Source organism: Camelus bactrianus, chromosome 16, assembly GCF_048773025.1.
Source record: "Camelus bactrianus isolate YW-2024 breed Bactrian camel chromosome 16, ASM4877302v1, whole genome shotgun sequence".
In the NCBI taxonomy this organism is placed as follows: Eukaryota; Metazoa; Chordata; class Mammalia; order Artiodactyla; family Camelidae; genus Camelus; species Camelus bactrianus.
The window spans coordinates 34383630-34411497 of record NC_133554.1 but is presented as its reverse complement, the minus strand read 5'-3'; the positions used below and the strand labels follow the sequence as shown (position 1 = coordinate 34411497).

General features: G+C 54.8%; 1 protein-coding gene, 1 long non-coding RNA gene and 1 other non-coding gene across 4 annotated transcripts; 2 read left to right on the top strand and 1 right to left on the bottom strand.

Annotated features, from left to right (window-relative positions):
- Positions 1–4183: 4183 nt before the first annotated feature.
- Positions 4184–16017, bottom strand: LOC123615086 (uncharacterized). Its single transcript, XR_012499511.1, has 3 exons — positions 10413–16017; positions 8599–8989; positions 4184–7404 (listed from the first exon to the last, which is right to left on the bottom strand). It is a non-coding gene; the product is annotated as an uncharacterized LOC123615086 (long non-coding RNA).
- On the top strand, positions 11458–11530 carry TRNAS-AGA (transfer RNA serine (anticodon AGA)). The gene has a single exon. It is a non-coding gene; the product is annotated as a tRNA-Ser (tRNA).
- A 34-nt stretch (positions 16018–16051) lies between the features above and the next one.
- On the top strand, positions 16052–20644 carry NXPH3 (neurexophilin 3). Of its 2 annotated transcripts, none has more exons than XM_074343027.1 (2): positions 16052–16176; positions 18912–20644. In XM_074343027.1, the coding sequence occupies exon 2, from the start codon at positions 18993–18995 to the stop codon at positions 19614–19616; it is 624 nt and encodes a 207-aa protein (XP_074199128.1). In that variant the 5' UTR covers positions 16052–16176; positions 18912–18992; the 3' UTR covers positions 19617–20644. The 2 variants fall into 2 exon arrangements, with proteins under 2 accessions (XP_074199128.1, XP_010947585.2); XM_010949283.3 differs by lacking the exon at positions 16052–16176 and adding an exon at positions 16187–16534 and having other exon boundaries at positions 18912–20633.
- The last annotated feature ends 7224 nt before the right edge of the window (positions 20645–27868 follow it).

Below are 27868 nucleotides of genomic sequence, written 5' to 3'. Positions count from 1 at the left end.
CCTTCGGCTTAGTCATGGGGCAAATCTGACTGCCCACTGACCCCACACTGATAGGATTATGCAGACCCCAGTGCCGGCTCTGAGCAGGGCGGGCAGTCTGATGGGGAAGACACAGCCTTCGCCTTCAGGAGCCAAGTGGAAGGGAGGAGTCAGCCCCTCCCTCAGGGAAGGGACCTATCACACAGAGAAATGACCTAGGAGTCAGGCAAACACCAAACCCCCCTCCTCTGGCGGCAGTTGGACCCCCAACTGCGTGTGAATCTGAAACTGGATCGGGGAAACCGAGCTGGCAGCATGCCCAACAGTGAATGCCATGTGTTGGGAAGCTCACTGGGGTGAGGAAGTCCCCGCGCATCCCCCTGCCCCAGCCTGTCTGCGGACATGTGCTTGGGTGTAAGGGCTGGGTGGGAGACTGCACGCGCCTCTGTGGGCAGATGTCCTGGTACCTGTGTTCAGGCCTGGGAGATGGATGTGCTGGGGGCGTGGTCCCTCAGTGCTGGGGAGTGTGCTCCACCCAGAGGCTGACGGAGGGTCTGCAAAGGTGTGAGGTGCAGGTGTGTGCACGTGGCATGAGCCGGGGAAGCAGATTCCCAGGGGAGTGGGGAGCCTGGGCTCAGCGTCTGTCCCATGAGGTCACGCTGGGTGATCTGCACGCCCTCCCTGGACCTTGAGCCCCCTGAACTCAGGGAGGCGTCGAGGGCTGCGTGAGCCTCCCCCAGCTCCATCAGTCTGCGCTCTGAGTGCTGAGGAAAGCCCCAGGGGCCCTGCCCACCCACTGCCAGGCCTCCTGTCTGCCCTTGATCTCTCGCCTTGGCGCCTGAACAACTGCGCCTGACCAGTGAATGCAGGCTGGGCCAGCTGTCACTGTGACATCCATTCTCCGCGGCGGGCTTTGGAGCTCCCACCTAGCTCCCCAGCACCTCTCACCCTTCTCCTTCCTTGCTGCACCCATAGCTGGCAGTCAGGCCAGGGGCCGTCTGGAAGCCTCTCTGGCCATGGTGTCTCATGGGGTTCTAAGCCTTAATCCACGAGCTCAGAGGGACCAAAGTGATAAGGAGTTCTGCTCCCAGCACCCCCAAAGCCCCACTTTCAACTGCCCCTGAGGATTCCTGGGGCCCCAGCCCAGACCAGGAAGAAGTCGGCTTATTTGCGTATCACTTACATCTGATTTGCATGTGCCTCCGGGTTGGCCATTTCTAAGCAACCCGGGAATTCAGATCATTCAGGATGCTGAGCCTTTTCTAGGGACCTGCTTCTCTCCATCTCCCCTTGACCCAGGTGTCTCCTAAGGAACAGTCACTCCTACACACACACATGCACACCTGCACTTGTACACAGGCACAAGGGTATACCAGCCTCCATCTGCATGCAGAAACCCAGAGTCCTGTGTCCCAGCCCTCTGCACTCTCACCTGTGCCCCATGGAAGATGCACCGAGTATGTACTCATATGGGCAACTGCACAGATGCTCACATTTCTGTTTTCACACAGACTCAAAACTCACATTTATATACATTTGTCTACACGTGTGACCCCACAGCTCCACATAGGGGCCTGGGGGTTGCACACAGTCTGTGTGCCAAAGCTGGCAGCCAGTGAAGTGCTCTAAGCAACAGATCTCACCTAGACCCCTAGATGGGCACTCCTGTGTAATTGGCTGGGAGGAGGCAGCTCTGGTAAGGTGGCTGTTTTTAGTGGCTTTACCACCAGTGGGTCCCTGGGATACCACAGTCAGAGTAGCAGTCCTTTATTCAGAGTTTCATCTCCTCCAAAATATGGCTCCAGACTGCATTGTCTGCATTGTCTGCATTATCTCTGTTTCCCGCAACCCAGGCCTCCTGCCCTTATTGGTCTCCAAACATGGCTTCCTTGGGTGACCCTGTCTTCAGACTTTATTCACCCTGTTCCCCACCAAGAACACCTCCCTGCTTCCCTCCACCATAAACATTCACATCTTTGCTCTGCTGTGCTGTGCTGTTCCCTCTTCCTGGACGAGCTTCGTTCCCTGTCCACTGAGCACACTCCTATACATCCTTCAAAGTCCCACTTGGAATGTCACCTACTGGGTGAATCCATCTCTAGGATTACTTCTACCAGGCAGAAGTAAGCTCACTCCTCACTCTGCACATCCAGAGGCAGAACAGTGGGTTGAAGAGACGGGGTTGGCCCTAAAGATCTGTGTAGGGGATGTTTATGGGCTTGGGGGCTGCAACCCACCATTTGAAACGAGGGACAGGGGACTTTTTTGAAAACTCAAATTACATGGTGAATGCTTGGGTTTACATTATATTTTGTGTTTATTTTGAGGGGAAGAGCATAGACACCAGATTCAGACAATGTGGCTCCCACCCTTTCTACTGTGTGCCTTTGGGTGAGTGTTACAGCTTCTTGGGGCCTCAGTTTCCTTGTCTGTAAAATGGACGCACTGCAGGGGATTATGAGGACTCAGTTAGAGCTTGAACATTTATGGCCCAAATTCTCATTTTATTGAACAGTACAGACTAATTTTGCTCAAAAGGTTTTTGCTCACTTCTCAGTCTCCCCACTGCACTAGAAGTTCCTTTATAGCAAGAGTTATCTCTATCTACAAAATGGGGATAATAATAGGACAGACCTCATTTGTTTATAGTGAGGGTTAAATGACTTAGCTCACGTAACATGCTTAGAAGAGTTCCCTGCACTACTCAGTGTTCAGTATTATAGTTCTTACTGCATACTCTATCGTGTAATACTTACAATAGTCTTGTGTTTTTGGAGCTACTGTTATTCCACTTTACAGGTGGGAAAAGTGAGGCTCAGAACATGTAGGGGCTTCCTTGCCAAGGTCACACAGTGAGCAAGTATCAGAATCTAGATTTGAATCTGGATTGGGCAGAGTCTTAACTGCAGGTCAGGATGTGACAGTTCTGGACAGACTGATCAAATGTCCAGCCCAGGACTTCCTGATACAGCTTATTTGCATATGTCCACAACCCTTACTGTGTCCTATAGCACATAAGCCTGTGCTCCCTCTGGACTCAGCAACTGATGACAGCGTGGGGCACCGGCCGACGGAGGCTCATAGCTACCACTCTGAGAACAAGATTCCACCTGAGGTGGGGGAGACAGGGTGATGGCCCGGGTGAGGTCTTTCTCCACACTGACCCAGGGTGATGGTCATTTGGCCCCTCCCCACATCTCCACTCAGCTTCCCAGCCCAGAGCACCTGGCTGGAGAGACACTCTCTATCTACCCCAAATGTCCTATAGTGAGTGCCAGGACAAGGGTCCTGGAAAGTTTGCCCCGGAATGTGCTTCCCTACAGCTCTGAAGGCCAGGCCTCACTCACACCACCGCCCACTACATACTCTGATGCAACAGCCTAATGGGGGCCCCCAGTTCTGTTGCGGAGAGCCCTGGGAGCAACAGAGAACCAGGGAGGCAAGGACACATGGGATTCCCCTGTGGCAACTGGATTCTTCCAAATCATACAGCCGGCTCCCAGAACCAGTGGGAACCTCTTTCCCTGGCCTGTTGGGGGCTTGGCCAACAAGCAGCCAGTGTCCTTGGATATCCTGCTGAGGACCTGGTCCCACCCATGTGCCCCGTTAGCTCCAGAGAGGATGGCAAGGGTGGCCCAGATGGCCAGGATCCCAGGAGGGAAAAGCTAGGCTGGGGCCCAGCCAGCTCTGGGTTTGGGGGAGGCTACAGGGAGAGAGAGGGGTGGCAGAGATTAGAGGCAAGGGCATGGAAGAAATGATTTCTTGAATCTCTTCAGGCTTCCATCCAGCCTGCCCTCTTCAGCCCAGGCTTGGAGAACCGGACACTTGAATCCTGTGGACACTCTGGCGTGACCAGGGCTGTAGAGAGAAGGATCCTGTGGACCGGGAAGCAGTGGACAGCGGGGCACGTTCAGGACCTCAGCGTCAGCAAACGGCTCAGGACCGCGCTGAGCCTGGCCAAGTGCGGCGCCGCCGCAGCGCCCTCTGTTGGCCAGAGGCGGAGGCCGTCTGTTCACAGCTCTGCAATGGTTGGGGGATAGGGGCTGTGGGAGGGACTCAAGACCAATACAAGGTCCCTAGTGTCCCAGGAGTCAGCGCCCATTGAGGTGATCATCCGAGCTGGGAGAACCTTGGAGGCTCCTGCTTCAGTCCCTGTTTTGTTGCTGGGAAAACTGAAGCCAAGAGAGGGGAGATGACTGGCCCCCAGGGGGCTGGGGCCATGGGGCTGGCTAAGTCCCAGTGGGGGTGCCATGGAATGGCCGGGGATTTCCCCAGTCACCCCAACAATGCGCCTCACCAGCTGCCCCAAATCAACCTACTTCCAGGCCACTCCAAGCTGGTCTCCCAGCACCACCTCTGCCTCCCACCCCTTCTACCCAGAACCCTCTTATAACAATTCTAGAACCTTCCTGTCTCCCCACCAACCCCCTCCTCTGCCGCCATACCCTGTAGTCTTCTTCAGCCCCCTCACCCCCCCCGCCTCAAGAGACTACCCGTGCTCCCCGACAACCAATTTCCGACATAAATCCGCCTGCTTTTCTCTCATTATTTTTCCCCCAGGAAATGAAAACTTTAATTTCTTTCTTTTCTTTTTTTTTTATTATCTTTATTGGATTTTCTTTTTAATTACAAACCACAGTACTACATGTTCTTTGTAACAGCTAAACAAACCAGAGGTATCTAAAGAAAAAGTTGATAATCTCCTCTCTCCCTTTGCAGCCCCACACCCCCGAGATCACTAATGAGCTGAAGGAGTGTTGTTTATCCTTATTTCTCTAAGGTTGTCCACCCAACAGGTAGGAAGAATTGCAACCTACTACGTATTGGGCCCTGTGCTGAGCCTGGGTTGCTGGGGAAAATAAGGCCACGATGGCAGCCGCCCTTATGGGGCTTACCTTCCAGTAAAGGGAGGAGAGGCAATAGGGAGTAAATAAGAATAGTTCAGAAAGTGATGAATTCTTTGGGGTGGGGGGAATGGTGGGGTGATGGGATGAGAGTGATGGGATGTGAGGCAGGGACCAAGCTGCCAGGGAAGGGCTCTCTGAGGAGAAACAGTTGAGTTTATGTCCAGTAGAGGGCGCTGTAGGCCACTGTGAAGCGTTTGAACGTTATTCTAAAGGCACCGAAACTGAGCATAGGAAGGGGTGGCACAGGGACCCCTTAGGTGTTCACTGGGTGGAGAATGGATTGAAGGTGGGCCAGTATAACTGCCTGGAGACAGAGAGAGAGAGAGACAGAGACAGAGACAGAGACAGAGACAGAGACAGAGACAGAGATTCCTTCTTCTTATATAAAAATGGGCTCAGACTACATAAATTGCTCTGCCCTTGTTCTTTTTCCTTCCAGGCTTCCATGTCAGAAAATGCATCCCCAGTTCCAAAGGGGCAGCAGTTCACACTCTGGGCAGCCAGCACCCCACAGCCACCGCCACAGCCCTGGCTGTTAATCAATCTTTTAATTTTTCCAACCCAGAGGGTAAAAAATACAGCACAGCAATTAGAGGAGCAACATTAATAAAGTAGTATTGGCTGATAACCCAAAATATAGAATAAATATCCATGAGGACATATGGATTGAAATAAATTATTGAATATATTAATAAATGGGGGAGAAGAGAGAGATCTCCAGTGCAGAAGAATTCCAAGAAAATGATGCAGCTACTTCATCTTAAAAGAAGGGGCATATAATCCCCCACGCCTTAACTGCAGGCTGCACAGAACCACTTCCTTCTAAACAGTCTGGTATGGAAAGAGGCAGGCTAGGGAGTAGGGGATAATTTTACAGGGAAAAAGCTTGACAAACACGGCTTGAGTCAGGCGATCAAGGTCAACATCAGCTGTCACAAGTCATGTTGACAGTAGGTACCCTTGGCATGTGTGATGAGAATGGCACTTTACCACTGTGGTCATCCTCCCTGAAATTCACAGCCCCAGTCAATGAGAAAAAGATCAGACAAATGCCAGTAGAGGGGCATTTACAAAAAATCTGACCAGTATTCCTCCAACTGTCAAGTCATCAAAAACAAGAAGAGTTTAGAGGGGTGGGTATAGCTCAGTGGTAGAGTGTGTGCTTAGCATGCCTGAGGATTCCCCAGTCACTATTTTAAAAAAAATAGTCCAGATGAACAAGTTTAATTGTCATAGAAATATGTTTCTTTTTAAGGCTTTTCTTCCATTAAAAAGGGATTTTAAAAAAAACAAGAAAAGTTTGAGGAAAGGTCACAGCCAAAAAGACTAAATGCAATGAAGCATCTTGGATGGGATCCTGGATCAGAAAAAGGATATTAGGTAAAAACTTGAAAATTTGAATAAACTGTGGACTTTAGTTAATAATAGTATGTCAGGGGGAGGGTATATCTCAGTGGTACAGTGTGTGCTTAGCATGCAGGAGGTCCTGGGTTCAATTCCCAGCACCTCCATTGAGTAAATAAATAAATAAACCTAATCACTTCCCCCCCAAATAATCATATATCAATATTGTTTCTTTAATTGTAACAAATGTACCATACTAATGCAAGTTGTTAATAATAGGGGAAACTGTATGGGGTAGGAGGTGGTCTATGGGAACTTGCTGCTCAATTTTTTTCTGTAAGTCTAAAATTGTTCTGAAAAAATAAAGTCTACTAATTAAAAAAATACATATCTCATTGTTGTTTTAAATTATGTTTCCCTGACGTCTGCTTAGGCTGAGTCTCTTCTCACATCCATGTTCTGTCAACCGCTTGTTCATACTTCTGCCCATTCTTTATTTTTTACCTTTTTTCTTACTGGCTTACAAATTTTTTTCATAGTAAGGATACCAACCATTTGTCTGTTACACATGCTACAACAATTTTTTGCAGTCTGTTGTTGTTGGCTATTTTATTTTATTTATGGGAACTTACATCACTCAGAAATCTTTTTTTCCATAACCGAATCTTTCTTTTGTATGGCTTCTGGGTTTCCTGCCCCCACAAGTTTCAATAATTATTCTTCTGAATTTTCTTCTAATATTTTTAGCTCTTATTTTTCACTCTAAAACTTTAATCCATTGGGGATCTATCATGCAGGTGGTGTCAGGTAGGAGTGGAGGATTTGACTTTATTTTCTTCCAGATGGATCACTGATATGGCAGCATCTTTTATTAAATAAACCAACTTTCTCCCTAAATTGACATTCCCCTGTGACAGAAAATAGATCCTTAAATCTTCTCCTGAGAGACTGTTCTCTGTGGTTCTCCATGCTGTCATCAACATCCAGCTCAAAAGCCCACACACACCATCTTCTTAAAGGCTGTAATCCATTCTTTCCAGCTGGAATCAACTTTTTCCCCACCTGGCCTCCCATGAAATTCATTCATTCAATTGCACGCACATTTATTGAGCTCCTCCTGAGTGTCAGGTGCTGGACCAAAGAAGACTGTCCCTGGCTTCTAGGAGTTCACGGTCTGGGGAGAAAGGGGGGGAGAACAACGTGAGGACAAGTGACTCTGGGGGTACAATGGTGGGAGAGACAGCAACTCCATTTCAGAAAAGCTTCAGGAAGGAAGTGATGGCTGAGCTGGTGAAGTGTCTAATGGTGAACAGGTGTTCGCCAGACAGCCAAGGTGGAAGGTGGGCAGGGAGGCAGGAATAGCATGTGCAAAGGCACTGAGGCACGACAAAGCCTGGTGTGTTTAGGGAGCTGCAGATGATTCAGAAGCCCCAGAAAAGGGATGCAGGTAGGGAAGAGAATGAAAGGGGCAGGCTGGGAAGGTAAGCAGAGCCAGAGGACCTGCAAGGGGGCCGCAGAGTCTGCCCTCTCTCCTGAGAAGCCCAGTGTTGCAGTGAGTGTGCCAGCTCTCACCTCCTAGCTCCACAGTCCACCTGGGCTATCCTTGACTTAGTTCTTTTCTTTCAGTTAGCTACTTTTTTCCTCTATAAAATGAATTCATCTTAAAGGGACACTTTGTATCACTTCCATAAATGGGAAACCAGTATCCCTTGCTAAAAATAAAAGAAAATAGAAGAAAAGCCTTAAAAAGAAACATATTTCTATGACAATTAAACTTGTTCATCTGGACTTTTTTTTTTTTTAAGGAATCTCCCAGCCAACACAACAAATACCTCACTTGAGGACACGCTGGTGTGGTGGGCAAAAGCGTGCACTCTGCAACCCGAGCCACCTGCATCCAAATCCTAACTCTGAAAAGCACCAGCTGTGAACCCTTGGGGCAGTCACCTTACCTCCTGAAGCCTCAGTTTTGTTGTACAATTAAATGAGAAAATTTGGGTACCATTTAGTGAGTGTAAACAAGATGCCTTGGCTAGTTTGGGGCTGTGGGAAGCCTTCCAAGCATTTGAAAAGGAGAGGGACACCATCTAGTTTGCATCTTAGACATCAGTCTCCCTCTGGCTGTGTGGGTGGGTAAGGAATGGCTGGGAGAGACTAGTCCTGGCTGCCGTGGTCCCGGTGAGCAATGATGGAGTCCCAAAGCCTGCAGTAGGATGGAGGACATGCCACTGGACCTCGGGAAAAGAGACTGGAGGCAAGACTGGCACCAAGATTCTAATGAGGTGGATAGTGGAGCCCTTCAAGGAGTGTGGAACACAGGAGGCCTTGGATCTGTGGGTCAGGATGTGTTGAGTATGAATTTGCATACCTTGAGTTGGTGGAGTCTGTTGAATCCTGTGTTTATAGTTGGTTGACTTCGGGTCTGGTGATCAGGAGTGAGTAGGTTATGCCTTTGGGCTCAGGTCAGACCCCCTACACACATCCTCCCCACCAGGCCTGCAAGGGTCGGGGCAGGGCAGGCCAGTGCTGAGTCTGCATGAGTGTGACAGCTATGGTGGTCCAGGGCAGAACACCAGTCAGAAAAGCGTCTCCAGCGGCAACCTTCCTGCTGCCTCTCCATGTCTTCTGCTGGTCCGTTAGGCCTCCATGGCTGCAGCAGACCCCTCCTGGGCATCACTGGGATTGCAGCCCCTTTCAGGCTGTGGCCATTCGGAGGCTCATTCTCCCGACGTACATTGAAATACTGGGGGTCTGGGGCACTAGAGGGGAAAAATGACGACCCCAAATGGGGTAGAGGGAGAAAAAACTAAGGAAGTCCTCCTCCTGAACTCTCTGGGGTCTCATCTGGCTACCACCCCAACCTTGCCCCTTTCTCAGGGCCCCTCCTTCCCAGGGTCCCATTTCAGATCAAATCTGGAATTGGAAGGTCTTGATTCCATCCCCTCAACAGAAGTCCAAGTCAGTGCGGCTCTGGGAAGCCCTCCAACCTCCCGGATTCCCCTGACGGTGTCTGCTCTCCATGCTGCTCTCTGCCCTCACCCATCCCAACAGTGCAGGACTGGGAAGAGAGAGGAGTTCCTCCAGTGGAGGTCGCGGTTGTCCTTCCCTCCGCCGCCAGGCGTCACCACCGGCTTGGAAATGGAAGGCTCAGCCAGGCCGTCAGCCCAGCCAGCCTTTACTGGGAGGTGGGGGTACCCTGCGGGATGGAAGCCTCGACCCTCGGGGTGGCTGCCACTGGATGCTTGGGACTCAGTGTCCCTCGGGGGTCCGGAGGGCCGCACGCCCCTGAATTCGGGAGAGTGCGGCCGGGAGTGGAGGCAAACCCGAGGGCCAGGGTGCAGGTGAGCGTGGGAACCCCGGCTCGCCGGGCCTCTACGTCCTCCAGGCGTCCCTTCTGAGAAGAGGTAGCGGGAATTTCTCACTACAGACGTTATACAGACCCTTTCACAAATAAAGCGTCTGAGGCTCCGTTTCCATGCCCCAGGTGGCACGACCCCTCTCCCCCTCTCAGTTGAGGGGGTTTCCACACAGAGCTGCCTCCCTGCAAACTCCTGGCCCCAAAGGCGACGTGTGAAAATCTGGTTGAATGAATAGCTGAATGTGAATATAACAATAGGTGGCATTTACCGAGCACCTACTATGTGACAGACGATTTTCTCAACAAGCCTGTACTTGGATACTGTTATTATACCCATGGTGGTGGTGGGGGGGGGGGGGGGGGCAGGCACAAAGAGGTGAAGTCATTTGCCCAAGACACGGTGGCAAATCCCAGATTGGGACCCAGGCGATCTGGCTCCAGAGCTCGATGGTGCAACACCGCCTCTGAACGGCACACGCCTTTCGTTGTCTCAGGGCGTCTTCATCAAGCGCCTTGGCGCCAGGCACTGGCCAGCAGAGAGGGGGCACCGGGGGCGGGGGTGGCCTCGCCTTCCTCGCGGGGCGACGCGCCCACCGGCGGCGCCGCAAGTGCCCAGCAGGCGGCGCGCTGACCCCACTCGCGTCCCTCACGACACGCCCGCGCCGTCTCCATCGCCCCAGCGGGAGTCGGCGTGGACCACGGCGACCTGGGTCCAGCCGACAGGTGGAAGACAGATAAGCTGGTGCCAGCTGCAGGCTCCCTGCCAGGTGCCCTGCAGTCTAGCGGTCCAGCTCAGGCCCTGTTTTCTCCCCTTCGCCTCTCACCTGGGAAGATACTGACAGGTAGCAGGAAGAAGCTTGGCCAGTCTTCTTTTGTTCAAGTGCTTCGCTGTTCACAAAGCATTTCCCACCAGCTCAATGCAGACAAAAGTCCAAGGTGTACTATGTGTCCAGAGGAGAGCCAGATGTCCTCACACTCACCCAGTCCTCACCCCATGGAGGGGCAGTGTGGTCCCTCTTTATAGACAGGCAGCTGAGCCCCAAAGAAGACAAGAGGTTCCCCCAAGATCTCCCAGACAGCAGACCTCAGAGCCAGCCCCCGAACCCAGGGCTCCTGGGCTCCACGTCCTCCCCTTTTCCACTTTGCAAGAGCACGTATGGGAGCCTTTACAGCAAGAGTGAGGTCCCTTCTGGCTGGAGAGTCCTTTGAGAGGCAGGGATGTTGACAAAATGAGTCCTCAAAGCCTGAGGCAGGAGGCAGGCATGGTGTGGGACTTGAGTGGGACTCCGTCCCCTGCCCTATTCCCCTCTCTCTTCTGTCACTCCTCCCTACATGACCAGCCGTGGCAGCCCCATTTTGCACTCTCGCTGTGCTCTGTCCTTTGCAAGCTCCTCATACTGTCACCTCTGGTAACCCCTGAGCCTCCCACACTTCCCAGTCCTGTCTCCATCTGACCCCTACTCTGCCCCCAGCTCTCACTGCACCTGAGCACGTGAGACACCTAACTAAACCTGTCCAGGACCGGGTGCTGCATCTCTGCCTGCCAAACTGCCCCCTGTCCTCTGTCCCCCAGACTGGAATGCTGGGGGTCATCTTTGATGCTTCAACCCAGTCCTAGAGTCTAACTCCTTTCCATTCCACCCCTTGAACATCTTTTGAGGCCATCCCCTCCTTCCCATCCCTAGGGTTTCTGCCTTAATTCAGGCCACCATCACTTCCCAGCCTCCCGTTTTACCCACTCTCTTAAATCTCCTGCCACTCGAGTGGTCTTCCTAGTAATTGTCCTAAAGTGCAAATCTGCCCCCTATTCAAAACTTGTAAATTAAAAACTTGCAATAAAAAACAAAAATAAAAACATCTTAATCAGGGGGAGGGTATAGCTCAGTGGTAGAGTGCATGCTTAGAATGCACAATGTCCTGGGTTCAATCCCCAGTACTTCCATTAATAAACAAACAAACAAACCTACTCCCCCCCATAAATAAATAAATAAAATTGTACAAAAAAAAAGTCTTAATCACAGGATGAAGCCCCAAACCTAGACCCATAAAACTAGACCCATAAAGCCCTGGGCTATCTTTCCGGCTCTCTACGTCCCCTGCCCCACCACTACCCTCCCTGCCTGCAGTTCCTTCAAAGTGTCTGGGTCTTAGCATGGCTGCTCCCTCTGCCTGGAAGGCCCCTCCCCCAGCGCCATGGCTGACCAAGGCCTTCAGCCTTCAGACCCCAGCTAAACCGTCACATCTCTCAGAGCTCTCCCTGACCCCTTCCAGGTAACCCAGGACTTCTCTTTAGTTTCTCTCTCACTCAGAACTGGCTCTTCTTCTTCCTTCATACCACCTGCCAACATCTCAAGATTTTGTGTTTGCATATGCTTAGCCATTTAATCCCATCTTTCCCAGAGCCCCAGTTCTCCACGAGAATAAGGACTGCCATCCCTCGTTCACCAGCTGTACCCCCACACCCAGACAGGGACCCGACATAAAAGTAGACATCTGATAACTATTTGTGGAACAAATGAGTCTTTCATCTTGTTCTCATCAGAACCCCATTCCCAGGCTTGCTTTCATCTCTGGCCTTTGCATGAGTTGCTTCCTCTGCCTGGAAGGTTCTTTCCTTCCCCTCCCACCTGGGCTGATCCATACATCACAAGGCTAACTTCTCCGGGATTCGTCCTTGGACCCCTCTTTAGAATTAGGGTTTCCCTCTGGGCTCCCCTAGTCCCAGATACATAGCATTCTACCATAACATTTAAAAATGGCAAATGCCCAGGTAAACATGAGAGATTACTAGCAATGATGATCTATTCCTGCCTCTCCCCCGACCTCTCCACCCCACCTGGCTCAAGGGCACCTGCTCTCTGCCTTTCAGACCAGCCGGAACCCCATTTCCTATTCAGTCAAATAGGAACCTAGGCACCCCTGTGTTGTTTTCTTTCCTGCAGCACTGGGGAGGCAGGGAGGAGGGGATGGAGACAGATAGGGTTCTTCCAAATATGAGACTGAGGCAGGTGAAAGCATCAGAGGTGCCAAGCAAACAGCCAGCCAACCCACATCCAGGGTGCGCGTGGGCACCAAGGAGTCTGGGGGCTGAGGGGTGGGGCTACAGCATTGAGTTCTCCCCCTTCATTGAGCATCTGCCGCGCGCAGGGTCTAGTCCAGTAGGGGGGTGGGGATACAGAAAGGAGAGCCTGAAGGGCAGACACACCTGGGGTTACCTCCAGCACAGCTGTGCACAGAGTTTACTGAGTCTGTGGTCTCTCTTCCCATCCTGGGAGCAGCTGGAAGGACCAAGGTTGGGTACAGTTGCACAAAGAATCTTTGCCAAACCCAGTGGTCACTTTTACGTCACCACTTGGCCAGGCTGCTCTGCTCCTTTGAGCTGCTGTTCATTCCTTCTTTCCTGACACTCCCCACACACCAGTTTATCAAAGGGAAGTCCAGAGACCACAAACATCAGAGTTACCTGGGATAGTGCAAAAATACATGGCGCTGGGCTCCCATCTGCCGACCCTGGGGCGGGACCCTAGTGTCTGCATTGTACAGTAACCTCTGCTGGGTGCACACAGGAGTAAGAGCTCCATTGCTCCTGCTGCTTCCAGGACCAGCCCACCCACCCTCCTTGCCCCTGTCTACTGGTTCCTATCTGGAATCCTTTGGGGCTGCTTTTCCTCTGGCCACCTCTTAAATGCCAGGGTGCCCAGGGCTCCTCCATCCAAGCCCCTTACTCTTTTTTGTATATCCACACCTCCAGTACCCCAGACGAGACTTTCTTCTGCTCTTGGTTGGTTAACAGCACACAGATTTGAGCGACCAAAGCTGACCCCCACCACTCTCTCCCTGGAGCCCACTCTCTTCCCCCCGCCACCTATAGCACCCATCACAGCGAGCATCCTGCCTATGGCCCAAGCCAGAAACTTGGCTATCACACTTGACTCCCTTTCTCCCTTCCTCCCTTCTTTCAGCAACAACTAAATCCTGATTTGCCTCCTAAAGATGTTTTCAGTCTCCCCCTCCTCACTCCAGACCACTGCAGTTATCCCCTAACTGGTTCCCTCCCTCTCGTCTTTCCTCTTTCAAGTGAATTCTCCAAAAGCTTTCTAAAATGCAAATCTGACTATAATCACCAGCCTCCTTAAAACCTTTCAGAGAATCTTCAAGGTCCTAACCCATTGACCCGCACTGAAGACCTTCTATCAGCTGGTCCCCGCTTCTGGCTCCAACTTCCTCCCCTCTCCTCTGATCTCCAGTAACAGCAGACTGCTCCCAGTTCTAGCCTCCAGACCTTTGACCCTTCAGTCTTTACAACTCGGGCATCACCTCCTCCAGGAAGCCATCCCTCTCTGCTCCTGCCTCCATGGTCCTTGGTGCATCCATAGTACCTGGTAGAGGGATCTGTGATGCCACTCACCACACTGAGTTGTAATCATTGGTTTTCATGTCTCAGTTCTGCACTAGCCAGTGAAATCCTTGAGGGCAGGGATGGTGTCCCATTCATCTCTGTATCCCAGCCCCTGGCCTGGTGCCTGGCCCCGAGGACAGGCTTGGCCAGTGGTTGATGGATGAATGCGGAGGGGAAACTTGAAGGAAGTGAGAGCCAGGAAGGGCCGAGAGGGCAATGAGGGCAAGCCTGGCAGGAGGCGCAGCCAGAGCAAATGTGTGGGAATGAGAAAAGCAAGCTTCCCTTTATTGCATGCCTTACCTGCCCACCAGCCCTTGTGCCTGTGCTTTGTTTGCACATTCTGTCTCATTTAGTCCCTGTAGCAACAGACCAGGAAAAGGGCATCAGAGAACTAAAGCAACCTGCCCAAGGTCACACAGCCAAGCCTGGAGTGGAATCCAGGACTGTCTGGCCTGAAAACCTGTGCTCTTTCTGCTGGGTCACCCTGCTCTCCTGGGCACAGGACCTTCTGGAGATGACCAAGGAGTGGGCCCAGCTATGCCTCTGCCTAGCCGAGCACCGGAAACAGCTGCCCACGCTCCGGCCAACAGCCTCCTCCTCTCAGCTGGACCAGAGGTTCAGAGGCCAGGCCAGGATTTATCTGTTCCTTCCTCTCCTGGCTTAGTGGGGGGCGGGGGTATTTGACTCGACAGGCACCCCGCCGCCACCACCACCACCAAGGAAGGGCTGCTGCATCCTGTACCACCCAGGTGCCTGGGGAAGGCAGGGGGCTCTGTGATGCTGTCTGGGTTCTGCAGAATCTGTCTCCCTCATCGCACTTGGCCCAGGCTGATATTAAGATTCATCTGCATTCCCCGCGCACCCGCCTGGCAGATGGTGGGGGAGGAGGCTGGGTGCGTGCTGGGGGCTGCAGCCAGAGACCAAGCTGGTGCCTCGAGGGCCAGAGCAGAGGGCCCACCCATCGTGCCCCCTGGGCCCAGCCCAGGCTGGGACCACTGCAAATGCTGGGGTACCTCCTCAATCTCACAGCCTCTGAGGGGGTGCTAGGATCTGACCTTTGATTTTTTTTTCTAGGGACTAAAGAGGCCCTGCAATTCCAGGAAGAAAACATGGAGATATGGGGTGTGGGGGATGGGCCCCACCTTTGAGAACCTCAGATGAGGGTCTTTTTCTTTCTTCTTGCCCTGGAGGTTTGCAGAGACCAGAGCGAGCCAGAGACCCTGCTGGCAGAGGAGCCCCATGTCCCAGCCTGTGACTCCCTGAATCACAGGGAGGGCAATAGTGAAGAACAGAGAGGGTCAGCCTCCAGGGAGGCCTTTCCCACCTCATTCCCCAGCTTCTCACGAGGCTTATCCCCAACCCCAGCCCCAGAATCCGGCCTGGCCTCTAGAAGACTTTTCAGCCCAGGGCTCCAGTCAAAAGTTTGCTGTCACAGCAACTGGACTGAGAAGTACTGGGGGGGAAGGGAGGAGGGCTATCCCAGCCCCTCTGAGTAAAGTAGAAGAGGAAACTGACATGATAACAAAAGGAGTACAAGCTAGACACTTAGAAGAACTTCCCTCAGCACAGAAGCAAGTCTTGCAGAGAGGAAGTGGACTTTGGGGTGTGGGGAGAGGCTGCAATAAGGAAGACGTCCTTTTCTGGCTCTTGGAATGGGTTTGGAAAAAATGATCTTTCCAAATACCAAGTCTCTTGGGGTTCAGGGCAGGGCAGCAGACTGATATCCCCAATGCCCGCTACCGGGGACAGACGCCCTCCAAGAGGGGTGGAAAAAGTAGGGTTCCCTATCCCCGGGCCACCACCCTCTCCCTTCCTCGCCAAGAGTTACTCCGCCCCCGCGTCCTGCCCGTTTTGTCCTAAGTCCCCGGGCTGCGGGCCGGCAGGGGAGGAGTTAACTCCGGAGGTACCGGCTGGGCTCACAGTACCTGCCGCCGCCGCTGCCGCCGCCGCCGCCGCCGCCGGTGGGAGGGACGAGGAAGCCGGAGCCGCCTGGGCGCCAGGAGCGCTCCAGTCTGGCGGGGCGCTGCGCCGGGAGCGGCGGCGGGGCTCGGCGCGGCCAGGGGCGTCCGCCAGGGGGCGCGCCGCGACGGGGCGGGAGGGGCCGTCTGGTCTGGGGAATTGGCACAAGGACGAGCGCGCGCGCGGGTCCCCAACACATCTGGGAGACAGCGGCGACACTGGAACCGAAGGTGCATATCTGGAGCGGCTGAGCCATCGCGCAGCTGGGGCCCTTCGAGGCGCTAGGGGCGCACATCTGGGACCTCGAGAGGGGGCAGCGCCGGGCGCAACTGGACCAGGGGAGGGGGGCGGCGGCGGCTGCACAGCTGGACCTAAGGGGGCGGGGTCGGTCCTGGGCGGCTGGCAGAGCCAAGGGCCGCGGGTGGCCGGGCACTGGAGCATGGGACGGCGCGCCTGAAAGAGCAGGGGTGAGGAAAGGCCTGGGACCCCGAAGGGAAAAGAGGAGAGAAAGGGGCACGAGAGCAAAGAAGGAAGATGCAACTGACTCGCTGCTGCTTCGTGTTCCTAGTACAGGGCAGCCTCTATCTGGTGAGTGGTCCGCGGGGAGCTGCGCGGAGGGGCGGGGGCCCAGAGGATTGGGGGAGAGCGCGGGAAGCTTCCGAGGACAGAAACTTTCTCCCTTCCCCTCAACATCCCAGGGATGGAGGGGAAGCCTGGTGGCTAGGGGAGAGGGCGGGTCCGAGACCAGAGACTGTACAGAAAGGGTTAATTGGGGCGGGGAGAGGGTGCTGGGCTGGCCCACCCACTCGGCTGCTGGTGGCGGGAGGTGCGACGGGCACGAGGGAAAATACCCGAAGCCTGTCGCCAAGGGTTACTCGACCCCTTTCCCGGCCTTGGGCCGCGGGGCTGGGTAGTTGTGGAGCTGATGACCTGCCGGGGCAGAGGGCGTGGGCTTTTCTTCCCTGACCTCGGGGATCCGGAGGGCCCCGGGCTCTGGGTCCCCCAGAGCACGAGCGGGTCCAGGCGGGGGGCGGCCCCCGCGTCCCTCGCTCCCGCCTTCCCTCCCGCTTCCTCCCTCCCCGCCTGTTGTTTTCCTCTCCTCTCCCGGCTGCGCGCAGCCCGAGCCCCACAGGACCTGGGCAGGCGGCTCCCGCCCCGGGCGCCCGCGGCAGCTGAGCGGAGCGCCCAGAGCCCGCTCCCCGTGGGCTCGCTCGTGCCTTCCCGGCGGCCCAGGACGCAGGGAATCCACCCCGACCCCAGCCCAGGGTTCAGCTCCCCCCGCCCTCGACCCAGCGCCCGCCAACTGCCACCTCCCAATCCTGTCGTGAAGAAGCCTCAGCCTCACATCTGTATCTGCCCCTTTCCTCAAAACAATAATCCCCCTTTGCCACTGTGTGGAGAGCCTTCCCCTTGTCACAGCCCCAGCTGGAGCCCTTCTCCCCAACCTCCAGCCATTTAGCTGTGACCCCCGGGGCCAAGTACACACAGGTCTGCCGCCTTGAGCCCACCTCCCAGAGCCTCCGCTCCTGCTGTCCCTCTACCCTACCCTTGGGTCCTGACCCGCAGGGCCACCACACACAACCTTGGGCATGGCCAGGGTCAGAACAGGGGACATCATCTTGGGGCAAACTTCTTTGGAGCCCTTCAGACCCCAGTCTCCAGCATCCTGCATCCTCACCCTAGGGTGGCCAGCAAATCCAGATGCTGCCCAGCTGAGAGGTGGTGCCCCTGGTGCTGATAACAAGACACATAGGGCAAGTACTCTTTTCAAAAGCTGAGCAAACCCACACCAGGTGGCTGTCCTCAGGAAACCTGGTCCGTTCCCTGATGCCCTCCTGAGCTGTCCTATGTTTGAGCTGGTCAGGCTGCCCAGCGGGCGCTCCCCACAGCGCCTCCAGGAAGCCTACCCAGGTGTTGCCTGTCACTAGAGTTGATGCAGCAGAGGCCAGACGAGCCTCTGCGGAGCTTTACTGGAGATTCTGGGTGGGCTTGGGGATTGGAGAAAACCCCTAGAGAAGGACCCATCTGGTCCATGAGTCTGGGAGTTCAGTGGGATGGGAAGGATGACCCCATGTGACTTAGCCTTATAGTGATGTAACCTTTGAGTCTAGTGTCCCCATCTGTGAAATGGGAATAATAAGAACTCCTGCCTCCTAGTGTAAGTAATGTCCTAGCATGTTATCATCAGCGGTCCCTGGAGGAGTGTTTGGCCTTCCTGGGTGTGGGGCTCACCCCAGGTCTCCCCTCTAGTCCTCCTACCAAAATCTAAACTGCATTTGTACTTGAGAGAGAATTTCAGTGGGTTCTGTTTTCTTTTCCATTGTCTGTTAGTTCTCTCTGAGGATAGAAACCATTCCAGGGTGGGGATGGTGTCTCATCCAACAGACTAGGAAGTCCCAAAAGGCAGGGGCTGCACCTGTGTCCAGCACAGAGATGGAGCTCCCCTATCTGTCATGGGGCTCTTTGAGGGCAGAGACTATGCCTCCCTCATCAGCCTGGGAATTTCACAGAGGCAGGGATTCCAGCTCTCCCATGACGGGGGTGGGGGCTGGTCTGTCAGCACAGGGACATGCTTCTGCCATCAGATGAGGGCTCCCCCAAGATCAGGAGCTAGGCCTCCCCTAATCAGACTGGGGACTCCCCAGGAGTAGGGGCCTTGTACCTCTGCTGCTGTGATCCACTGGACAGAATTCTCTGCCATCCTTCCAGACTTTGAATAATGGCCAGAGGCAGGGCAGTGGGGAGAGGAGGTAGGGGTGACCTCCATGTCAGAACATGAGATGGAATCACGACACAAGCCAGAGTGCAAACCCAGCCCCCAGCGTAAGTGGGCAACATGCAGAGGCCCCAGGTCAGAGTGGAAGAGGGCAGAAAAATGATGCTGGCAGCGAGGAGCAGTGGACCAGAATTCCTGGGTCTTCTGGGGAACCAGAGCACTCACTCTTCCCCCCAACTCCCTCCATAGGTCATCTGTGGCCAGGATGATGGCCCCCCTGGCTCGGAGGACCCTGAGCACGATGACCACGAGAGCCAGCCCCGGCCCCGGATGCCTCGGAAGCGGGGCCACATCTCACCTAAGTCCCGCCCCATGGCCAACTCTACTCTCCTAGGGCTGCTGGCTCCACCTGGCGAGGCATGGGGGGTCCTTGGACAGCCCCCCAGTCGCCCGAGCCACAGTCCCTCACCTTCAGCCAAGGTGAAGAAAATCTTTGGCTGGGGTGACTTCTACTCCAACATCAAGACGGTTGCCCTGAACCTGCTCGTCACAGGGAAGATCGTGGACCACGGCAACGGGACCTTCAGCGTCCACTTCCAACACAATGCCACGGGCCAGGGCAACATCTCCATCAGCCTCGTGCCCCCCGGTAAAGCTGTAGAGTTCCACCAGGAGCAGCAGATCTTCATTGAAGCCAAGGCCTCCAAAATCTTCAACTGCCGAATGGAGTGGGAGAAGGTGGAACGGGGCCGCCGGATCTCGCTCTGCACCCACGACCCCGCCAAGACCTGCTCCCGAGACCACGCTCAGAGCTCAGCCACCTGGAGCTGCTCCCAGCCCTTCAAAGTCGTCTGCGTCTACATCGCCTTCTACAGTACGGACTATAGGCTGGTCCAGAAGGTGTGCCCGGATTACAACTACCACAGTGATACTCCCTACTACCCCTCTGGGTGACCCCGGGCAGGCCACAGAGGCTGGGCCAGGACTGGAAGGACAGGCCTGCCCACACATGAAGCCATCTGTCTGGGTACTGGGCAGGGAAAGGAAGAAGCCTCGGGCGGGGAGCAGGGGTGGGTGGAGAGGAGGTGCCAAGTGGGGCCAGGGCCAAATCTCAAGTGGTAGGGAAAGGGTCCCAGCAGCTGGCCCCAACCTGATGTTGCAGAGTGACCAGCACACAGGAGCACCAGCCATGGAGTGGGTTCTCCGGGCAGCCTCACAGGCTGACTGAGGGACAGGAAGATGCTGGGTGCAGGAGGCCCGTGGGGCAGGCAGACCAATAAAGTCATTGAGAGGAGCCTAAAACCTTGGCTCCCTCCCTGCCATCCTGAGAAAGAACAGCAACAAGGAGAGGGTTATTTCATCAGTGTGGACACCAAGTAGGCGCTGAAGGATGGCTGACACTGGGCATCCCGGGAGCCAGCATGGGGTGGGGGTGGGGGGCAGGAGGAACTCTCCAGCCCCACCCAGAGGGCAGCCCTAAGCCTTTCATCCTGGACGGTGGACTGAGCTGGGCTTGAGGCCGAAGTGGTGATCCTTAGAGTCTGATATCTTGACAGATAGACCATCTGCCCAAGCCAGGCCACCCTTTTCCAAACTTTCTTCTTCTGCCATTGCTCCCCACCCCAACCCTCATGCTGAAGGGACACCAGTCCTTAAGCTGAGACAGAGGGTGATGGTGGATCTCCCAGCACCAAGGCCACAGGCGGAAGCCCACCCGTGAGCCACGTGGCCCTCCTCTGCCCCATCCCTCACTAGATCCTCTGGGAGCTTCCTTGTTCAGCGCGTGATCCTTCCATAGCCAGCCTTGCCCATCAGACTGGGGCGCGGCCGGATAGATGCCTCCCTCGTGACCGGCGGGGCCATCAGCAGCTCTGGGCAGGGTGAGGCCAGACTGCGGAGGGTGCGCCGGACCTGTTCTGTAGTGTCTGTCTGTGGGTGGGGGGAGGGGGGAGGTTTTGTGAAATCACCTGATTGTCGACTTCTGTGTGCAGAATCTTGTTCTTGGAGCAGGGAATAAAGCTTTCCCAGGGCGTTGGACTCTGAGTGGTCTGGGAGGTAGGTTGGAGGTGGGGGAAAGGGCCACAGGTGCCCCTGTGGTCCAGCAGGCAGAAAGACAATACCTGGAGGCCAGAGTCGCAGGGCTCCAACAGCTGCTGGGGCTGATGCTCAATGATGGCTCCAAGGCTTCCCTCTCCACCCCCCTTCCAGCCACGAAAGCTGGGCCAGTGCTGTGCTGGTGGGGCTGGGGGTGGCATCTGCAAAGCAGCTGGGAAGGAAGAGCCAACAGGCAGGATGGCCACATCGGGGTGTTCCTTGTTGCCTTCCTGGATCCGCCATCTAGGTGGGCCCAGTGGGGTGTCAGCTCTCTGTCAGTAGTTTGCTCTGTGGCCTTGGGCAAGTCCATTCCCCTCTCTGGTTCTCTTTTCATTTCTTCTCTATAAAATGAGGAGCTTGTCCAGCCCAGAGGTTCTGAAATGTGAGTGGGCCCCTGAATCACCAAGAGGGCTGTTAAAACCCAGATTTCTGGGTCCCACCCTATAGTTGCTAATTCAGTAGGTCTGGGGTGGGGTCTAAGAGTTTGCTTTTCTAACAAGTGTGCCCAGGGAGATGCCAATGCTCCCTGCCCAGAGATCGCACTTCGAGGACCGCGCAGATGTCCTCTGAGTTCCTTCCTGGCTCCGGCTTCCTAGGATGACACGACCCCTCTGATGCTCTCCTCAGCTGTGATTCCCAGCTGCTTCTCCTGTGGCAGTCGCCTGGGAAGGGTCCCTTCAGAGAACCATGAGCACTGGGTTTCTGGTGTGGTGACATGCTAGGGAAGGAACAGGCCAGGGTGGAGTGGCGACAGAAGCGGGCTTGAAAGCAGCCATTGTCCTGCCCTGCCCTGCCCTGCCCTAGCCAGTAGAAGGGCTTCAGAGTGGCTGCCTGGCTGCCTGGCTGCCCATGGGGAGGGGGGCACCTCACCTGGGCCTGAGCTGGGCCCTTCGGGGCTCCGTGAGGGGAAGGCTGGGCTCCCACTACCAAGATCACAGTACCTGCTCGAGGGGGCCATTCAGGATCTGTATTCTTGGGAGGGCAGCACACAGGCCCCTGGAGTCCCTTTTGGCTGAGGAGCCAGAGTGAGGGGAGTCGGGGCGTGAGGTAAGGTGCTCTCACCACCCCCAGCCCATCTCCCCTGCCCACCAGCACTCAGCGCAGATTGGTACCCTCCCACTGCAGAGCAGAGCTGCACAGGGCCTAAGAGACCACCTTGCTGTAGTCCCACGTTGTACCAAGTGACCCAGGAGGGTGAGTGACCCGAGCCCACACTCCTATTCCAGCCTCTGCCCTGCAGTGTGCGTCCAGGGGCCGGGCTGGGTCTCCGGAGCAGTCTTGAGACACTCCCTAACTCCTCCATGCCACCGTCTCCGTTCCCACCCTGAGGACAGGGCTTGGGCCCTGCCATGGAGGGCGTGGGCTTGCTGGAATCTGGTGCATGGTCCACCTGTGGAAACACCCTGGACCCCGACTGTGACTGTGAGTGGCTCCCACAGCCCTGCGGGCAGGGCGGGCGCCGGAGAAAGGGAGGGAGGGAGGGAGCGCTGAGCGCGCCCCAGGCCCCTCCTCTGTCTGGCCCTGGCCTGGCTGAACTGTCAGCGGGATGAGGGGGCACTCTGACCCACCCCCTCTGGCTCCGCTGCTCCTCCTGCGGAGAGCCAGATGCTGCCGACAGCTGGAAGGCTGGCCTGCCTGGCACACAGTTCTGCCTGCACAGGGGGTGGGTTCATTTTAATAACTTCATTTCACCCTCACGCACACTCTGCCGCCTCATCCCTCCTTTTTCACCTTCCCCAGTAACGCGGCGGTACTTCTCAGTTAGGATTGTGCCAACATATTTCCTCCCGAATCATAATTCTTTTAGAATAGCCCTATTATAATAGCCCTTTGCGCCCTATTAGTCTTGCCATCACCAGATACTTCCTCGTCCGCTTAGTCCCACAAAGGTAAGGGCTCCATCAAAGCTTCTAGCTATGGAGGTGCCAACCTCTGCCCCCTTGATGAGTAATGCTTGGAGCATCCCCCTGGGAGATGGACCCCCAGTCACTGCCAAGTGCTTGGACCCCCACTCTTGCCACTGGAAACTCACAGGAGAGCACATTGCTCGGGAACAAGCCTATCTCCTCTCCCAGAGGGAACCTCTAGGTCCCACCCTCACCCCCAAACCTTTGGCGTTCCCCAGCATCATCACCCTTCAGATCTAGCTTCTGGTCCTGAGGCCCTGCTCCCCTGCCTGCTCAACCAGGCTGGGGAGCTGGCCCAGGACAGGGTCCTTGTCTCCTCTGTTACAGTGGCGCCTCTGCGGCATGCCTACCAGACTAGGGGCTCTTTGGGGACAGGAGGCCCTGGGGCCAGGTTCTGTGCCTTCTTTATCAGATTGGGGTCTCTCTGAGGGCAAGAAATACAAAATGGATGGAGAGGGGGAAGCTTGTTATTTCTAAGCATTGGAACACCTGGAGGTCGCCTCTGTCCTCCGTCTTGTGTACATCTAGGCAAGCATTCCCATCTGGGCCTCAGCATTCCCATCTCTATGGGGGGGTAAGTCTTCCCAGCAGCCTCTGATGCTAGCAAGAGGAAATACATATTAGGTCAACTGGCACTGATGACATCTTCCCCTTGATGGACCTCAAGTCAAAGCAAATGGGTGCCTGGGTTCCTCCTCCCTCCTCTCTCCTCCCTCCCCTCTCACTCTACTTCCCCGAGATGAGCAAGCAGGAACTGAGTCACCCCCTTTCCCATCCTTGGCAGAAATGCTAGTGACCTTGCATGTGGCAGACTTCCGTGGCAAGGCCCATTGCTCAGAGATGCTCGAGGTGGTAGGTGGGGAGGGAAGCTGGTGGAAGGGTGTGGTGGGGGATGGAGGCAGCTGAAGGTCATGTGTGAAGCGACTAGGGTGCTGGATTATTGAGTGGGTATGGATAAGGGGTTGTGGGAGACACAATGAACCAGTTGCTCCATGTTGGGAAGTGATCCAATGTCATAGCTGGGCGTGGGAGAGAGAAACGTCACTTCTGAAGACAGTCCTGCCAGAAGAACCAGGGGCTGGGTGACAGGCAAGGAGAGGAGCTACTGGCCCCACTAGGCAGAGGCAAGATCGGGCGAGGGCAGGCAGCACCTGCCCATTATACCAAAGTCCTGGAGTGGCAGCTGGTAAGCTGTCCCCAAGGCACAAACGCCAGAGTAGAACAGGCACTCAGAGGTTGGGGGCTGGGCTCTGGTTCCACAGGAGACCCCATTTTCTGTTGGCCTGCCAAGCTCAAGGCTGAACTGGTAACAATCCAAGCTAACGTGTCTAGTTCAAATCCTTCCAGTTCATCATCTCTGAGCCACCTGGCTAGATGATCCTAAGGGGCACATTAGCACCTTTTGAGCCACAGAAGCTACCAAAAAAACTAGCAACGTGAGTGTTGCAGGAAGATACATCTGGATCCCAGTTCTGGGTCTATAACTTATTAGCCTTGGACAAATGACATAATCTCCCAGAGTTTCCTTACATGAAAAACTGGGGATCTATTACCTGCCTTGGAGCATTGTTGGGAAAATTAAATGTTACTCCCTCCTCCTTGTTTCTGGATGTGTGTTTCTGTTCACGTCAGGCTTGCTCCTGGTGTGGGTAGGTGGAAGTGCCCCAGCCTGGAGGTAGGAGACCTCGTTTCCTCCCTGGTTCTGTCCCTTAATTCATGTGGCAGAGACCACTAATAATCCATTTCCCCTTTCTCCATAGTAATGGAATTCTCAATTTTTAGCTGAGCACATGACTGCCTGAAAAAAAAAAATTTTTTTTTGCTTCTCTTGCACCTAGATGTGGCCATGTGACTTAAAATCTAGCCAGTGACATATAAGCCAAGGAGTTCTTTGGCAACTTCCGAAAGTCTTAAGATCGTTGATGTACACGTGTGCCCCTTCTTCTTTGTTCCATCCTCTGTCCTGCTGCCTGGAATGTGTATATGATTGCTGGAGCTCTAGCAGCCATCTTAGACCATGAGGGATAAGAGCCATACCCTAGAAGCTGCAGAGCAATGAACTGGAAGAAATCCTGGCCCCTGAAAAATTTGTGGAATAGAAATATCACCCCAGTCCTAGGCTCCTACCTTCACTTTTTATGTGAGAGAAAAATCGAATTTCTTTCTTACTTCTATCAAATTTCTATCTCATTGGGTCTCCGTTTCTAGCAGTGATGTCTAGCTCCACTTGATTCGGTCGATGTGGTTGAGTACTTCAGTTCTGTTGACCTCAGTTTCCTCACCTGTAGAAATGAGGAAATGCTCACATATGTTGCCGCACGTCAGAGAGGTTACACAGACTCACGGGCAAGAAGGTACTTGGGAAAGCGCTGGTCCTCTGCCCCCTCTCTGGCACTGAGGCGCCATTTGGGAGGCAGAACAAGTTGCTGCTGCAGTGCAGGGGGCCCCTGAGAGGCTCAGAAGCATTCACTACCCCTGTCTGAAAGGCCTGCAATTCCCCAATTGAGCCCCCACACGTCTGAGTCCCCATCCACGTTCTGATGTTGGTGACACACAATCCTCGTTAAGGGCCTGACTGATCCCAGCCAGATGGGATCCTAATTTAATTAAAACCCTTTAATTACCTGCAACAACACAGCTTTGGAAGTCCAAGGCAGAAGGGGGCCTGCGACGGGAGGGGGATCTTTGACAGGGCAGAGTAGGGGCTGCCCTTTCGTCACTCTGGGACCCTGGGGTTGTAAGGCGCTCCTCCTACCAGGGTGGGCTCAGGCTGTGCGGAGCAGCCGTATGGCCCGTGTTTCTGGCTTGGTCCATTGCCAAGCAGGGGAGCGAGGCAAACCAGGCACTTGGGAGCAGAGTCCCAGGCTCTTGAACATGAAGCTGTCAGTGTTGGGTTTGTGCTTACACTGAGACTAACAGACTGTCTGAGCTCAGACCTGAGCCCCCCAAGACCCTGGGCCTGCCGTGGACACTCTGATTCCTGGTTCTGATCCCGCCTGAACTGGCCTGGCTTAAGAAATAGGGGTACCTCTGGCTCCACCAAGAAAAAGCTCTGCCCCTGTGAACTCGAGGTCTCACTACCTGGGGAAGGAGATGAAAGGGAGTGACTTAGGTGGACCGCACAGGGACCATGTGGTTTCTTGGGGTCTAGTACGCAGCCTCCCCTGCCCCCCCCCCCCCCCCCCCCCGCTGGCTGGTCCCCATGAAAGCAGAAGGAAGTAGCCCAGGCCAGGCTGGAGCCTCCAGGCCTGGGCAGGGCAGACTCGGAAGCCTAGACCCGGTGAGCTGGGCTATTTCTAAGCCTCATGGACATAAGATGTTAATACCCTTCTGTTCTCCCTTAGTACTTATTCATCCAGCAAATATTGTTTAATAAAGCCTCTCAAAGTCCCAGCTGGTCTCTACAGGGCCAGATCATCAAGGGAAGAGGTTTCAGTTCACACTTGAGCCATAGCCTCAAAGGAAATGTTCTGTTGGGGTCAGCATGATGTCAGTGGCTAGAACTGAAGCAAGAAACTCCAAGAAGAATGAACTCAAGGGGGAAAAGTAAGAGCCATGAGGCCACACCACTCCACACCCCAAAGGTTGTCCTTCCAAAGCTGAAGCTGAGGGGCGCTGTAGTTCGCTCTGATGAACTCCACCCCCCCCCCACCCCCTCACCCCATACTCAGAACTTTTGGCTCCCACCTTCCCAGCCCCTTCCTCTCTTCCAGCATCCGGCCTCCACTCCACACTCCACCTCGCTTCCTCTGTTATCTCCCAGCATCCACAGTCCTCTCAAAACAGCCTACTCCAATCTCTGACTCAGATTGAGTCTGGAGTGCTCTGTAACCACCAACTTGGGGGCTATCAAGCGGATGTCCCCCCAGACTAACTAGAGACTTGGATGCAGGAGCTGTTGTTCCCCATCAGATCGGACACTCATGAGGGCAGGGGCTATGTGTCCCTGTCCAGCTGGCCCGGAGGCTCCTCAGAGGCAGGTGGTCCTTCCTTGGCGGTTACATCTGAACCCTGGTGGCCTGCACACCAAACTCTCCCCAGGGGGGACCATCCCTGATGGGCCTCATTGGATGGTGCGCTGAGGCGTAATCTCAGCCTTCGCTCTGCCAGCTTGGGAGAGGAAGCAACAACAGGGGGACAAGCTGCTACACCGTTGTCACTCCAGCCTGCCCAGGTCCTCCTGGCTGGAGGAGACGGTGGGCAGGAAGTGGGAGGGCAGCAGAGGGGGAGGGCAGCATGTGGGTTTGGGCACACTCCTCTTCCCACCTGCCCCAATACTGTGTGTTGTCTTCTCTAGAATGGTCTTCAGAGAACCGGGTTAGCTCCAAGGGCAAAGTGAGAGGCACTGAGCATTACAGGAAAAGCCTGGGTCTTCTAGCTCCTAACCCAGTACATGTTCTTTACTTGCACCAGTCTTCCTTGCTCCAGATCCCCTTCATGACTTGCGGGGTGATCCTACCTGGGGACAGATAGCCTGCTAAGTCATAGGGAGCCTGGGCTCTCCTCCTTGGGGTCAGAGCAAGGCCATCTCCCAGCTGTGATGCGTTTGGAGAGAGTTGAGTTTGAGTCTTATTTGCCATGTGATCTTGTTCTAGTCTCCACCCCTCCTGGCCTAGATGGCAGTTCCTCCCCATCTGCTCACACGGTCACTGCGGGAACAGCTCACTCTGGCAGTGGGGGCATTGTGTCCATGTAAGGCTATTGCCATGTAGCTGGCGCCTGGCCCTCCCCGACCCGCTAGGATTCATGAGCAGGGGGAGAGGGCTGGTTTCTCTTTTTTTGCGGGGGCGGCCGTGGAGCACAGAAGTTGAGAGCACGGATTCTGCAGCCAGGTTGCCTGGATTCAAGTCCTTGCTCTGTCTGTTCCTAATTGTAGACTTTAGGCAAGGTATGGAACATCTTTGTGTCTCAGTTTCCCCATCTGTAAAATGGGGGTGATCTTTACCCATCAGAGGGCTGTTGAATTGGAACGTGTAAAGCCAATGGAACTCTGGTACAGAGGCAGTACTCAAGGGGAGCTGCTCTGAGTACAGCCCCACACTATTGCCCTCTCTGATCCTGGCCAAGCCTGGGGGTGAGAAGAATGGCCGTGGGCACTCTCATTCCCTGCTGCAGGAAGAACGGGCAGAAAAAAACATAGGGAAGTTCAGAAGTCTGTCATGTCGACAAAAGATGATCCACACAAAAGAATCTATGTTTGATTCT

What these genes read in the sequence shown, in the direction of transcription:
- NXPH3 (XM_010949283.3), top strand. Translation starts at nt 16,481, where the DNA reads ATGCAACTGACTCGCTGCTGCTTCGTGTTCCTAGTACAGGGCAGCCTC. An exon ending in TACAGGGCAGCCTCTATCTG is followed by an intron (nt 16,535 to 18,911) that starts GTGAGTGGTCCG and finishes CTCCCTCCATAG; the next exon opens with GTCATCTGTGGCCAGGATGA.